The sequence below is a fragment of the Lissotriton helveticus genome, chromosome 12, assembly GCF_964261635.1.
Source record: "Lissotriton helveticus chromosome 12, aLisHel1.1, whole genome shotgun sequence".
Lineage (NCBI taxonomy): Eukaryota > Metazoa > Chordata > Amphibia > Caudata > Salamandridae > Lissotriton > Lissotriton helveticus.
In genome coordinates, this window is record NC_136073.1 from 30,799,591 (window position 1) to 30,814,622 (window position 15,032).

Genomic DNA, 15,032 nt, shown 5'->3' on the forward strand with positions numbered 1-15,032 from the left:
AGATTGGATCATTACAACCAGCGTTGAAGTTCAGGTAGATTTACTGAAGTAAAACATTACCCATACACAAGGACGAGGAGCCATTGAGGGGTTGGGGTGGTGAGTGCATGACACAGAAACAGGATATTCAAGCAGTCATTCAAATGTGGCACAGGTACATCCAACGTTTCGCGTTTATAGCCTGGTTACCATGCCCGCCCCAGCTGGTGGTAGAACCATCCTTTACTCCTCTGACCGCTGTGTCGAGAGATATTCAGGTGTGTCTATGAGTCTTAATGCAGACGTAAAGTCACTTGCCCTTCCTGGTCACTGCCGATGGCCAGGTGGTTGATTGCACCGTTCATCCTCTTGCCAGCCTGTGGAAACCCCCATAGGTAGACCAGACCACTGAAGCCCATCACGCTTTGGAGAAGATACTCTAGCATGTATTCATCTAGCGCTTAGTTTAGAAGCACTGGTCCTCCCCAGAATCCAACCAGACAGCTCCCTGTGTTTAAAGCACAGCAAGTCGTCCCACCGCCCACAGATCTACAATGCCATACGCCAGGCAGAGCCTGAATGATAGAGATAACAAACACTGGTTTTCCTTCTTTTATTGCGCAAATCCATACACACTTAATCGCGACATCTCTTGTACACAACCACAGCTCCTAAAGTGACGAGCGACAGGAGAACAGCAAGTCCCACCAATCCCAGTCCAAGAACAGACCACGGCTCCTTCTCTTCACCTGTAAGAGGAGAAGATGGTGTTAAGTTGTATCCAGACCTCATGTGCAAGGTGTGGGATGGTTACATCAACAGTTCAAGTTGTACCCAGAGTTCAGCAATAACAGAGGAGCATTTTGATGAGACTGCATTAGGTTATTTGGCCTGGCCTTATTCACATTAGAAACTGCCACCCCCTCCCCAACAAACATTACATAGGAGACACCTATATTGCCCCCATCCCATACTAAATTCACCCTGGGCACGTGGCTTCCCTCCAAAAGACTGAAGCCAGAACGTTACACCTTTAACCACATGGCGCGATTACATTGGCGTCGTCTGCAATGTGGACGACACCAGATTAGACCTAATTTCTGCGCCTAGTAGTGTTCGTGGCTTTAATCCTAGTGGTGTGCCAGTGAAGTAATCCCAATGCTGCCGCCTCGAATCTCATCTGTTACATAACATAACACAGACTGACCAGTCGCTTAAGACCTTTGCCGACACTGGTGCCGCTGCACCACACCCACCTCCATTACAGGCTCTTATATTAGCGAAGACCAGTGTCTCCTGCGTGAAGAAGCATGGACCAAGACACAGGCCTAACTGCTGTGTGTGGGTTACGTCAAGCACTGGAGACATGCAGGGCACCAACTCCTGCAGCCAGGGCACCAACTCCTGCAGCCAGGGCACCAACTCCTGCAGCCAGGGCACCAACTCCTGCAGCCAGGGCACCAACCCAAGGCAACATCTGGATCACTCAAATGAGGCCAGAAACCAGACTGGAGCGTAAGAAATGCTATGGAAGGAGAGTGTCAGGGCGCGACCATATACAGAGTCAAGGCCCAGTGAATGTATCAGGGGAGCAGAAAAGACCCAACTTTTTGGTCAACACAAGCCACTCCAGAACCCAATCGAATATTCTATATTTTAGATAGTTGAGCTGGAACACTCCTTTTCAGGGCAGGAACTAGTCACATTCCTGCCAGGTAAAACAAGCAGAAGCTTACCTTGTAGGACCATGCTGCTCCTTCCTTCATTTGCCACGATGACCAGAGGTCCCAAGACTGCAACAGTGTCTTCTGCAAAGGGGAGGGAGGGGAAGTTAGATCATCAAGCGTTCAGATTTAAACAGCTACATGCCTTTGCAGAACTCAGAGGTACTGTTGGCACATGAACACCTGCAGTCTTCAAGCCCATCATGCGACTGTTCCAACCTAAATCAGGTGAAAGCGTAATGTAGCAAAATTCCAATGCATGTGAAACACTTCAACTAGAAAGCAGTTTAATGGGGCCTCCACTAACTTAAAGACAAAAGGTCATGCCCCGGAAGTGTCAGCTGCTCCAGAAGCCAGGGTAACTGCTATAGTAGAATGTGCTGCAAGGGGCACCTGCTGCTACAGAGGATCCTGTCCTGGGTAGAGCAGGTCATCAACTCTGGTTGTATTCGCTGCCCACGTGCAATGTAAGCCTCTGGAAAGGGGTGTCCGAGGATTAAGGGTGGACCACAAACAGTTCATCCATTTCAGAAAATGTGGCTGGGGAGAAAAGAAAAAAAAACAAAAAAAAAACAGCCAGCCCTATTAGAAAAATAAATAAAAAAAACTTGCCTCGGTCTTCAGACTCGCAATGGGAGGTAGATGCCCCTGGGAGCCTACCAGGGCTTCATTTGAGCCGTGCTCGGCACTGGCACTTACAGCATTGCTAAATAGTGGCACTTTGTGGACCACAATAGTGGTTTAATTCCATAAATTTTAACAGCGACAAACACCTGTCGCCCAGGCTATTCTTATACATGGAGGCCCGCGTAGTCTGAACAGTCACTTTTTTGGAGTGCGATGCTAGTAGTTGTCGCGCTGTTATTGGCCACCCTCTAGCCAGCTTTTACTTCAACTAGAAAGTGCCCGAGAAGTTGGGCTATAAATCTAGTCTTGCATGTCGTTTAACCTCAATGACCACTCCCAGGCCACAGAGTACCAGTTCTTGCTTTGGAATCAAAGTCTCGGGAACCATGGGGGGGCCACTCCAATGCCCTGAATGGCTGATCCTCCCACTCAGCCTCGCAGTGATGGAGCCATCTCTGCTCAGCTGGTTACTCACCCTTCTGGACAGCTCTTCTCCTGCACGAGAATAACCCTACTATTGTCACCTACAAGGGCTTGGCTTTCTTCACCCGCGACTGCTGGGAAGGGCGGGGGGGTACTGCAATGATCAGCGAGAACCCTCGGCACTCTGGTCCATCCAAGAGGAAATGCAAGTCAGTTGGCCAACCAGATCCCTGCTGCGGTCAGGTGAGTCTGCCAGAGCCTGAGTGACCAGTGTTCGCCGGGAGTGTGTACAGGAACCACCCCTTGAACTAGCCCCAGACTGCCAGTGTGGTCGTACTACACAAGGAAAGTGGGTAGGAACGCACTGCTTGCATGCAACCGCACCATCACCCCATAGCATCTTGGGGATGTAGTTCAGTTGCAAAAAAAATTAATATTTTTCAGCAAAGGCAGTCTTTCAAATCCAAATCTTTAGACATGGTTTCAGGATTCCTACCTCATCAGTAGAGCATATTCACGGGTTGCTGGGCATAGTGCCAGTTCAGGTAGAATACCACGCGTAGCGTGCAGGAGTTCCAAAGCGAAGGCAGTCCGGTTCTTTGTTACCCAGAGAGTGGATACTCCCAAGTATCAACAGAAACAAGAGGCATAGCTACAAAAGAAACGAGGGGCATCTCTGCCCCTAGCTGCTGCAGCCCAATTTCAGTAAGAACTGGAGGGGGTCGGGGGGGGGGGGGGGGGGGGGAGGGGGGAGAAGACTCTTCCAGTTGTCACAAAGCGAGTGAAAGTACTCTCCCCACACCCAGTCTCATCTTCTCTGGTGAGGGTTCAGTCAACACCCAACTCAAAGTTCAGAGGGACCTGGGCATCCTTGCCCAAGCCAGCCATTTTGTATAGGTAGCCAAACAAACCCTAAATGCATTCCTGTACCCATACCAGAGAGCATAACATGCTCAAGGTGCCTCCCTGCCCCTCCATCACTTCACATGATGGAGCCAAGGACTCGGTGAGTGTGGCCAACCATCACCGGGGAGGCCTGTAGACTTCACACCCATGAGCCAGGATGAAAAATTTCTGGTCTAATGCACATTGCTGCCACCACTGCCAGCAGTGACAAATGCCACACAGTTGGGTGTGGGGCCACAGTCCCTTAAATGGCTTGAGAAACTAGCCATTTAAGGGACTGTGGCCCCACACTCCAACACCCATGGGGCATTACCAATGGACTCCCATCTGCCTCTGCACTGTCAAGATGGATCAGAGGGGGGTTGTTGTCCTGGATTAGATGGACACACTACCCCGGGTGATACTCATTCACCGGGCCATCAAAGGTTTGAGGCTGGGCAGTTTATAGTCCACACCCTGGTGTAGGAGGAGCCCTGTATGTATCCCCCCCCCCCCCCCCCAAGCATCTGGCTTCATCATACAAAAGGACGGGGACAACTTAACTCCTTTCCCAAGTAAAGCAAAAAAGGGTGAATTTACAATAAACTAATCTTAAACTAGGAGCAAAGCCTCCAGGTCCCTTCACATCAGAAAGCACTTTAAGAGCCTACCAGATCTAGCAGCCTCGCTTCTCCTCGCTCGCCGGCTGTGCATGCCGAAGCGGGAGCCCCCAAGGGGCCTCACGCAGGAGCTGGTGTCGCAGCAGCTGCAGATAGCACTGGAGCCTTCAACTGGAGACCAGCTGGAAGAGAGAAGCATTGCATGGAGGCCAGCAGCACCAGTATCCATAGAGCCCACCAGCACCCCTCCACCCAAAGCCCACCAGCAACCCCCACTCACCCAAAGCAACACCCACCACCCAAAGCAACACCAAAAGCCCACCGGCACCCCCCACTCCCCCAAAGCCCACCGGCACCCCCCACTCCCCCAAAGCCCACCGGCACCCCCCACTCCCCCAAAGCCCACCGGCACCCCCCACTCCCCCAAAGCCCACCGGCACCCCCCACTCCCCCAAAGCCCACCGGCACCCCCCACTCCCCCAAAGCCCACCGGCACCCCCCACCAGCACCCCCCAAAGCCCACCGGCACCCCCCACCAGCACCCCCCAAAGCCCACCAGCACCCCCCACCAGCACCCCCCAAAGCCCACCAGCACCCCCCAAAGCCCACCAGCACCCCCCAAAGCCCACCAGCACCCCCCAAAGCCCACCAGCACCCCCCAAAGCCCACCAGCACCCCCCAAAGCCCACCAGCACCCCACTCACCCAAAGCCCACCAGCACCCCACTCACCCAAAGCCCACCAGCACCCCACTCACCCAAAGCCCACCAGCACCCCACTCACCCAAAGCCCACCAGCACCCCACTCACCCAAAGCCCACCAGCACCCCACTCACCCAAAGCCCACCAGCACCCCACTCACCCAAAGCCCACCAGCACCCCACTCACCCAAAGCCCACCAGCACCCCACTCACCCAAAGCCCACCAGCACCCCACTCACCCAAAGCCCACCAGCACCCCACTCACCCAAAGCCCACCAGCACCCCACTCACCCAAAGCCCACCAGCACCCCACTCACCCAAAGCCCACCAGCACCCCACTCACCCAAAGCCCACCAGCACCCCACTCACCCAAAGCCCACCAGCACCCCACTCACCCAAAGCCCACCAGCACCCCACTCACCTGCTGCCAGCTTGGCTGTACGAACACGCCTTGTTCTCAGCGCTTGGGACCATGGAGGCATCAACGGCCTTCAGATTGCAGGTGATGTAAATCTGGAAAGGACAAGGTCAGAGGTCAGGTTTGGGACAGAGTCCAGGGTTCCTTCTGGGAAGGCCAAGCTCTGCAACCATCATCTAGATGAGAAGGCCAACTTACCAAAGACCTGGAGTCTCCAATGAAGATGAAGGAATCCACCGTGAACTGCAGCGTGTTGGGCTGGGACCGCGGAGAGATGAAGGCAGAGGAGGAGTCTGGAAGCTTCCCATCAACCAGGCACCTGGAAACAAGACCAGCAGTGAAGCCACCAAACCAGGACTCCTGAAGGCAGAGAGGTGCCCAGCGTGCAGAGGTAAACAGACCCTGCCCTGTGCAGTCTAGGAAGAGTGGGAGGTCTTGAACCCTTTCATCCCCCTCCCCCCATGCAAAGGGACGGGTTCAGGCTTGCACCCAGCTCCCAGTAGATATACTAGCCACATGAGTCTTCATAATGGAAGCCATTTGTGGCAGAAAGTCAAGTTTTTATGAGATTAGTCCCAGAATATGCACTAGTCTTCTAGCCTGATGTGAGGCAGAAGTTAATCATTCGGCCGATGCAAGATCAGGCTGGTGCAAGGAACCACAGGCTTGGGGCCCGCAATTGTGTCACTATCCACAGCACCTTCTCATGTCAATCTTAACTCTAAAGCGCTTGTAACCGTGGCCTCTTGGCGCTGGTCTGATATGGAAGAACCTGGGCTAAACGCAACTGATCAAAAGCAGCAAAGATTGCGAAGTGATCATAAGAGAACTTAATGTAGAGCAGTTGGCAGACGTTGCTTAAAAACCCACAAGTTACTTCCTGAGGGGTCAAGGTGGGCTCCTCGCTTCGGGACCACTGCGAGCATCGGTCCAAAGATGGATTCCAGCTGTTGGTGCACAAGTCCAATCTTCCACCCCAGACACTAAGGGTTCAGTGGCCTGGACTAGTCCTGTGTTACCCCGCAACTCAGAACTAACTGGTAGCATGTTCTCCACAACAGGGTCTAGCATCACAAGCCCCCACCCACCCCTTCCCCCGACAGGGATCCTCATCTTTGGTACAAGCTGTTCCCCAGAGTACTCTGGATGAACCCTGTCTCTAGAGAGAAGACACCTCACATGGATTCCTGCCCATTCCTAGTCTGGTCTCTCCTGCAACCGAGACCCCAGGAATATCCATGAAATGCTCAACGTGTAGCCCCTACTTTGACCCAGAGGATGTATAACTGGTCTAGAGATATCTTGTTGCCCTCAGGAACAATTGCCACTAATGCTACTTTCTGGATGAGGACTGCCAGACCCACCTTCCAGAAGGGCCTGGCCAGATGCTGTAGGCCCCCCCGCCCCCAAGAAGAGTGTCCAGATGCTGCAGCCCCCCCTCCAGAAGACTCTGGCCAGATGCTGCAGCCCCCCCTCCAGAAGACTCTGGCCAGATGCTGCAGCCCCCCCTCCAGAAGACTCTGGCCAGATGCTGCAGCTAGTCTTCCCACTGAAAGAAAGGAAGGGTCTTAGCCAGATCATGGACTGGCCACAAAGTTAAGACTCAGACTACCAAACTCAACTACTCCGTCTCCTGCCCTTACATTGTTTTACAACCTGTCACCGCCCTTACCCATTGCTTGCGATGATGTCATATCTGGGGCTGGAGGTCTTGGCTGGAGTCAGGGTGGCCACGCAGCTGTCCACGAGCACTCTCATCTCCATGTGACTGCCAGTGTGCACCGAGGCTTCGATGTGGAAGACGTCGCCCAGTTGGAAGGTGGTGGTGGTCCTCTCGGCCGACCAATCGTCTGGAAGATGGACAAAGCAGGTTTAAGGCCATACTTTGAACTCCTCTACACAAGAGTCCCATGGCTCTCAAGTCTGCCCTCACCCATCACTGCTCCAAAGCCACCTCACCGTTCATCAGCCGCAGAGAGAAGGCCAGGCTGCTCTCCATCGACACCGTGGAGCTGAAGGGGATCCAGGTGGGTCTGATGGGGTTGCTGCTCACGTTGCCATCCCTGGAAGAGAAGAGACCATAGCAGTCAAGTTCCATCCCCAGCAGTGAGAGCACGAGCGCAAGCCGCGAGGCCAGGTCCACTCACCTGGGATACAGGCACTGGACGAGCACGGACACCGGGTTGGACCGGATGATCACTGCGCTGGCGGATGGAGCCGGGTTGTAGGTCAGAATCGAGCTGTAGACCAGCAGGGTCGGGGTGACCTGCAGAACAGGAAGGAGATGTGTGAATTTGGTGCATGTTGTACTGTGAACCCAGGGCTTCACCTGGTGCACCTCCCAGGGGGCACTCCTGCACACCACCCCCCCTTCACCACTCCTGCACCCCCCCCCCCCCCCTTCAGCACTAGCCTGGACTTGAAGCAACAAATGCCAGAGCCCAGGAAACACTAGGTAGCCTGGGCAGAGAGCAGAAACACCCACGTATCCATCTTGCCCCCAGTGCATCTCAGTTTATGAAAGATTTGAGCCTCTTGAGCGAATCACAGTGCACCAAGCATCCATAGCCCAGCTACCGCCATCATTGGTTTCCCCATGAACCTATAGATCGGTCCACTGCCATTGGCTAGGTTTGTGCGATAGAAATACCATATATACATACATACAACAGGGCCACATAGGTTTTGGTGTCAACCAATGGTTAACGACTATACTGTTAGAGGGAGAAATTGTGGTCCTGGGGCACTGGACCAAGGCAGCTTAATTTGAGGGGGTGCTTCTACAAAATGAGAAAACGCGTGTAAACGATAATTGTATCACGTTTGTTTGCACTTTACTAGAATCTGCTTCAGACCTCATTTGTTAATGAACATTCCACAGGCTTTACTGTTTAAGCAATCCATACAGTAGGTCCGAGCTTGTTGCAGTCACCAACTAATAACAGGTTAGACCCAAATGTATAAGAAGTTACGATCTAGGCAGTCGGGCTAACATTGATAGTGAAACATATGCAAGTCAGCAAACATTCAAGGGTCGATGGTTATACTCTGAATCTCAAATTTCCATAGACAAGGGTTTTGGCGTCACCCCCTATCCAGACAATCTGGTTACAGATTTTCAATGAGAAAAGTCTTGTTAGGCCCTCATGAGTGGGGGCATATTTTATTGTACCTAGACTAATTTTGTACACTGGTTTAATTCTGAAAATATTTACTGTTTAAATATATTAAAGTTTGCTCTTAGAGTAAGCCAGAGGTGGATATGGTGACAAGCCATAGGTCTTATCAGTTTATTATGAAGAGTTACTACAAAAAGGCAACATGTTCGAGCCAATAGCTCTTTAAGGGTGGATTGTTTGGCACCATGTTAAAGACTGCAGTTGGGTATTTTGTAAAAAAAAAAAAAAAAAAAGTACAGTGGGTAGAAGACTTGCACTATTAATTCTTGCTAGACTCCTCAGAAGGCTTGAATTGGCCAGATCTTGTAATGAAGAGATTAGGTAAAACATTAACCACAGAGAGGGTCTTTGGGGCAGACGTCTTCTCGTTGGCCTGTGAGAGTTTAAACTGCTTCTGTCCATAGCAGCATACTGCATGGAGGACAGACCCCCATCAGTCATTAGCTCTCTTGCCTCGAGATTACCCGCGTTGTGTGGCCACAAGCACATCACTCGAGTGAATTAACTTTTGTTAAGATTGGTCGACCAGTCCCTCAGTTCTCTTTAAAGATCCATTTCTTAATCTGATACCAGAGCACCCCAGGCAGTGCCTATAAGGCACTTGCTATTTGCTTATTTAATCAGTAGTAAGTCACATCCCATGGTCACTGGATGACCATCATAGAATCCTGTAAACTATTGCGTTACCATTCCAAGTTGGCCAATATGTTTGTTCTAAACGTGGCGACCATGCTGGGACTTTGCAATGAGACTAAGTGCATTGCCTTGGCAAGACTGACACCTGCTGTTTGCTTTTATTATTGCAAGCTTCCATCTGCTGCATGTTCTCTTCTACGGTCATCTCGCAGATGTTGGGTTTCTGTGCATTTTACTGGGGCTGTGTTGGAATGGATGAAAGAACGCACCCCTGCATCTCTTCATCCGTCCACTGACTCAAAGAAGAGTGAACGCACGATTATGGCATCGATGCCAAAATCCAATGAATGACAAACACGCAGGCAGAGCTATTGGCATTGCGAGGACTTTAAGTGCTAGACACGATTGTTTAGTGCCTGGGCGGCTCCTGGAATCAGTCACTAACATTAGGCTTTTAACCCCCCCACCCCTCCCCGGATTCAGTGTCAGATTTAAACAAAACTGCTTCAGTTGTTGCTATTGAAAGTGCCGTCACCCCAAGGGTTTAAATGAGTGCCATCACTTCACAAGCCAGGCTCTCCTCTTGATCCGGGTCCCACCCCCGCTCTGGGGGCAGTCTTTGATAACAAGCTTTAGACGCTGGGACCCCAATTCTGCCGATCCGACTCGATTTGTCTGCGGGTTCACATTCCCCTTTAATCCATAGACTGAGGCTGGCATATCTGAAGTGTCTTGCTTTGGCATTTTCTAGACAACTGAACCCAAAATATCCATCTCGACTCCTCCATGTCCAAAACCTAAATAAAGGAGTTGCAGAGGGCTCCTGTCCGAGCCCAACTTTTTAATATTTACTTGCCGCCTCTAGCACAGAAAGAATGGATTTGAGATCATACCCCTAGGCAATTGGTTATCTTGACCCGACAAAGTGCTCCCACTGCAGGTGTGAAATGGTGACATGTATGACCAATAATTGCCTTCAGCTGAACAGATAAAAACGGATTACACTTTTCAGCAAAGCCATGGAAACGTAGGCACTGCCTGAGCTTGGCCCAGCTGCCGCTCCTAAAGAGGTAACCACAAACATCTGGGGTTAAGATGGCTCAAGCCCCACACGCCAAGTTCAAAAAGCTAATACAAACGTGGCTGCTTAATGTCTCCAAGTCTAGTGACTGTTCGTGCCAACCTGCTGTGTCTAGAGCCAAGATGCTCCCACGCACGATAACAAGTTTCCATAAATAAAGTAAGTGGGTTGGGTATCCATGTTTCAGACCCAGCAGTTTTCAAAACAAAGAGTAAAACCCCTCCCCCTCAATACAAGGACCTATTTTAATCTCAAATTGGTGATCCTTCGAATGAGAGCAAAAACTCGAGGTGCCCCCTGCCAGTGAGGCAGCTCCCGTTTACGTTTGCTTCCCCGAATGTTGCTTTTGTGGCTTTTTAATGCAGCTTGTCTAGTATGGTGCCGACTGAACCGGGTCCTCTCCGCGAGCTCAGCTGCCAGTGGGTATTTAACAGGTCACGAAAAGTGCAGTTAAGGCTTGGGGGGGGCATGCAAGTTGAGAGCCCGTCGGCGAGTCAAAATCTACCTGCACATCCAGTCCTTGGCCTCTCTGCTGCGTGCGCAGAGATGCACTCGTGTGCCTCAATTGTGAGGGAGGTGCAAGCTGTTTAAATGCACAGGGTGAAAAAGAACTTAGTGCTTACAGCGGATACGACAAGCACGTGGCTGCAGAGGATCAAACATGCAGACGGAGAATCAGACGTGGAGGAAAACGTGCGCAGTCTGCGGCTGCAGAGGTGTGAGGGGAGAACAGGAGTGAATGACTTACCTCAAAAACTACTTACTACCCTCCTACAGTACTTAGTAATAACTAACAGTTTCAGTTCTAGCTACTCGATATGGTTACTCATCGGATTCTGCCAACAAACATTGGCAAAGCTAATCGGCCTTGCTTGATTAAGGCAGTGATGCTAGAACAGTTTTCAGAGTGGGGGGTGCGGCCATCAGTGTAACGTCATTGAGGTCATAGGGAGCGTAACAGATCCCAACACCACACATTGGGGCAGCGAGCCACGCCCACTCAGCAGGACGCTGCCAATATGGGTTACTGAAGCAGCGTGCGGTTGCGCCGCGTCATTTACGCATGCGCATTTTTTTTTAAATGGAAACTAAATTTACACAGACCTACAGTTTAACTCCTACAAACTTACGTATCGCACAATTGTGTGAGGGCCTCGTTTGCGCACCTGACCACAATGAGTCATGATCAGAGCACAGGACTTACATACCTCATCTGAATTACAAACATATGCGTTTCATTTCTGCTATCCTGACTGGGGATATACTTTGCAGGCAGTCACGTTTCGTTGTAGGCTAAAACAAACTGCACCCTACAGCTGTTCCATTCACACTCCATGTACCCAGCAGCAAGAGTGTCACCCTTCACTTTAAAATCTCCCCACACTTTACAGCTGGAAAGAGAAGTGAGCACCGTCCCAAGATATTGTGTGTGTGGGGGTAGGGTGCGGCGCGAGTTTACTGGATTTGGGCAAGTTACGGTTTGGAAAATAAGGCGGTTGTGTAGCGCCTCAGCTGCGCGGCGCTTTTAGTGAAAAGTTTACAGCCACCTGAATGGTTGCCGCTCGCTATCCACGAAAGGGTGAACAGAGGCCTTGAGGGCGGGTTCAGTAGAGGGCGCTTTAACTCAACCACAGCTTTCTGCGCGTGAAAAGGCGCCTTACATTTTCTGTAGCTTGCGGGCCGGCTGCAGGTGCATTACCTACTGAGCTGAGAATCGTTTGCCCTTTACCGGGCCATAGAGTAAGGCATTTTATACAGAAAAGAAGGATACACCGGTTTTAAAACTTTAAGTGACGACCCCCCCCCCTGCTCTAGTCCAAGGTGGGGGGTGGCTAGTGAACCCCAACATCGCCCAGGGAAGGAGAAGCAGGGAAGTGTCAAAACCAGGGACCATAGGGGAGGGGGCCGCACCAGGTCTCACGCTGCATGTCTGAACACTGATGGGGTGACTAGAATTTATGTTCCGCTGCAGGGCCTAAAGCCATCTTTCGACACACACCGCTACAGAACTGATAACCTCTCAAGAGCCCGGATAGCGTACAGAGGCCGCACTGTCCTGCAGCGCGCTGCCGCAGTCCTGCAGCGCGCGGATAGCGCCCAGAGGCCGCACTCACCTGCGCGGTGCCGCAGTCCTGCAGCGCGGTGCCGCAGTCCTGCAGCGCACAGATTGCGCCCAAAGGCCGCACTCACCTGCAGTGTGTTGCCGCAGTCTTGCAGCGCGCTCTGGAAGGTGACCGTGTTGTTTGCATTCACAGACTTGTAGCTGCAGAAAGCGGCCCCCAGCCGGAGGTCCCCCGGCTGGACCAGCCTCCCGGTCCCGAAGAGATCCCGCTGCACCGTCACCACCATGTCGGCTTCAAGGCACTGCACAGTCACCGGGCGGGACGGGGGTCCTGTGCGTTGCCCGCCGGAGACCCCTTCCAGGAAGATGCCGGGCGCAGCTAAGCGGCTCCCCAGGGACTCCCAGGTCAGAGGGTTCTTTCTGAGAAACGACTCCCAGGGGTTGGAGGAAGCGCCTCGACCCACGAGGGAGGCGAGGCACAGCGCTACAACAGCCACGAACCCAACGGTATGCATCTTGAGCCCTGCAAACAGACACTTCAGGGAGTGAGGCTCAGGTAGGCCTTATAAGCCCCACCTGGACCCGAGCGCCCGCCCCTGGAGACGAAGCCCACCTGTGTGATGGACAGCCTCGCCCAGTCCTAGGCCCGCCTCCTGGCTGCTAGCTGACTGACAGCCCCCTGGAGACAGGGCCCACCTGTGTGATGGACAGCCTCACCCAGTCCAAGGCCCGCCTCCTACATGACTGACAGCTCCCCCTGTAGACAAGGCCCACCTGTGTGATGGACAGCCTCACCCAGTCCAAGGCCCGCCTCCTAGCTGACTGACAGCCCCCCTGGAGACAGGGCCCACCTGTGTGATGGACAGCCTCGCCCAGTCCTAGGCCCGCCTCCTGGCTGACTGACAGCCCCCCTGGAGACAGGGCCCACCTGTGTGATGGACAGCCTCGCCCAGTCCTAGGCCCGCCTCCTGGCTGACTGACAGCCCCCCTGGAGACAGGGCCCACCTGTGTGATGGACAGCCTCACCCAGTCCAAGGCCCGCCTCCTAGCTGACTGACAGCCCCCCTGGAGACAGGGCCCACCTGTGTGATGGACAGCCTCACCCAGTCCAAGGCCCGCCTCCTAGCTGACTGACAGCCCCCCTGGAGACAGGGCCCACCGTGTGATGGACAGCTTCTCCCAGGCCCGCCTCCTGGCTGACTGACAGCCCCCCTGGAGACAGGGCCCACCTGTGTGATGGACAGCCTCACCCAGTCCAAGGCCCGCCTCCTAGCTGACTGACAGCCCCCCTGGAGACAGGGCCCACCTGTGTGATGGACAGCCTCACCCAGTCCTAGGCCCGCCTCCTGGCTGCTAGCTGACTGACAGCCCTCACTTTGAGCTAAAGCTCTCCCGCAATTTAATTGACAGCCTTTATCTGACACCAAAGCCAACCTACTGGGTGGCCCTACAGACTGACGGCCCCCCATATATAGCCCACAACAGTGCAGAGGCTAGGGGTAGACCCTCCTGCCAGGTGATTGACAGAGCACCCCTGAACTCTGCTCGCCTGCCCTGAACCCTCGAGTGCCACAGTCAGACCAGGTTCTTTCGTTGCATTCTGGTAGTTGTAGTCCGAATTCATAAAAGGATGAAGAGGTTCCTCATACTGTCCCACACCTGGAGGCCACACCCACCTACCAGGTGACTGACAGACCCTCCACATACATTTCCACACCTGAGCTAAGACCCCCTTCCAGGCGAGTGACAGCCCCTCTTGAAACTTGCAGCCGGGCCGGCCTTAGGCATGTGCAAGCTGTGCACCTGCACAGGGCCACCAAACCCCAGGGGCCACCACGCCAATATATATCCTTAATATAACAATCCTCTGAGGATGGATACATATTTGCATGACGGCCCCTGGCAGGGATTTGGCGGCCTCCGGCTCTGTTCCACTTCCAAACACCTTGACCCCCCCTCTTCACTGGCCTCCGTGCTCCACCCCGGCCGGACCCCCTTTTCCAGGGCCCCCCACCTACGCTCCCTGCCCAGGGCCGCCATGAGCCTAGAGCAGCCCCTGCTTGCAGTGTTGCACCCTATCTCTGGAAACCCCTTTCCTCAGGCACCCGTCAGGCTTTCATGTTTCCCAGGTCCATGCGAGAGTGGGGCTCATCCAGGCCAGTTTTTTTTTTTTGCATTGTGGGCGTTTTAATCGAAATTTATAATGGGATCAACAGACCTATAGATTCTGGAAGGGAACAAAACCCCCCAAAACCTGGGCTAGGTGAGCTACTGACCCATGCAATTGTAAAATCCGCAAGGTTCAATCCCTCAATCTTTTCAGAGGCAGACTTAAAACCAAGGGGCAGATTTACAAGCCCCTTGCGCCTCTTTTTCGCCCCTTTGCATCACTTTTGTAACTCAGCGGCGACGGAAAACCAGTGCCATGCTTCGGGGTATTTACAACGTGACGTATCTGGGATATGCTTCACGTTGTAAAGCTCTGCGTCAGAAGTATGTGATCCTCCGCAAGGGGGGGGGGGGTGTTCCGGCGCAGGGGGAGGGTTCCGGCGCAGGAATGCCTCCTAAAAGTGGCTGAGTGAAATCCACAGATTTCACTCAGTCACTTTTGAGCCCATGCTGCGTCAAAACCCTGCGCCTGCTTGAAGCAGGCATAAGGATTGACGCAGCATTGTAAAGATAGGGCACCCCAAAGCCTT

General features: G+C 53.0%; 1 protein-coding gene across 1 annotated transcript; it reads right to left on the reverse strand.

Annotated features, from left to right (window-relative positions):
- Nucleotides 1-578: 578 nt before the first annotated feature.
- Nucleotides 579-12,883, reverse strand: LOC144799693 (zona pellucida sperm-binding protein 3-like). The gene is made up of 9 exons (XM_078671188.1): nucleotides 12,462-12,883; nucleotides 7,523-7,641; nucleotides 7,335-7,438; nucleotides 7,048-7,225; nucleotides 5,574-5,694; nucleotides 5,379-5,470; nucleotides 4,310-4,440; nucleotides 1,716-1,787; nucleotides 579-728 (listed from the first exon to the last, which is right to left on the reverse strand). Exons 1-9 carry the CDS (start codon nucleotides 12,846-12,848, stop codon nucleotides 616-618), a joined length of 1,317 nt encoding a protein of 438 aa, XP_078527314.1. The 5' UTR covers nucleotides 12,849-12,883; the 3' UTR covers nucleotides 579-615.
- Nucleotides 12,884-15,032: the final 2,149 nt, after the last annotated feature.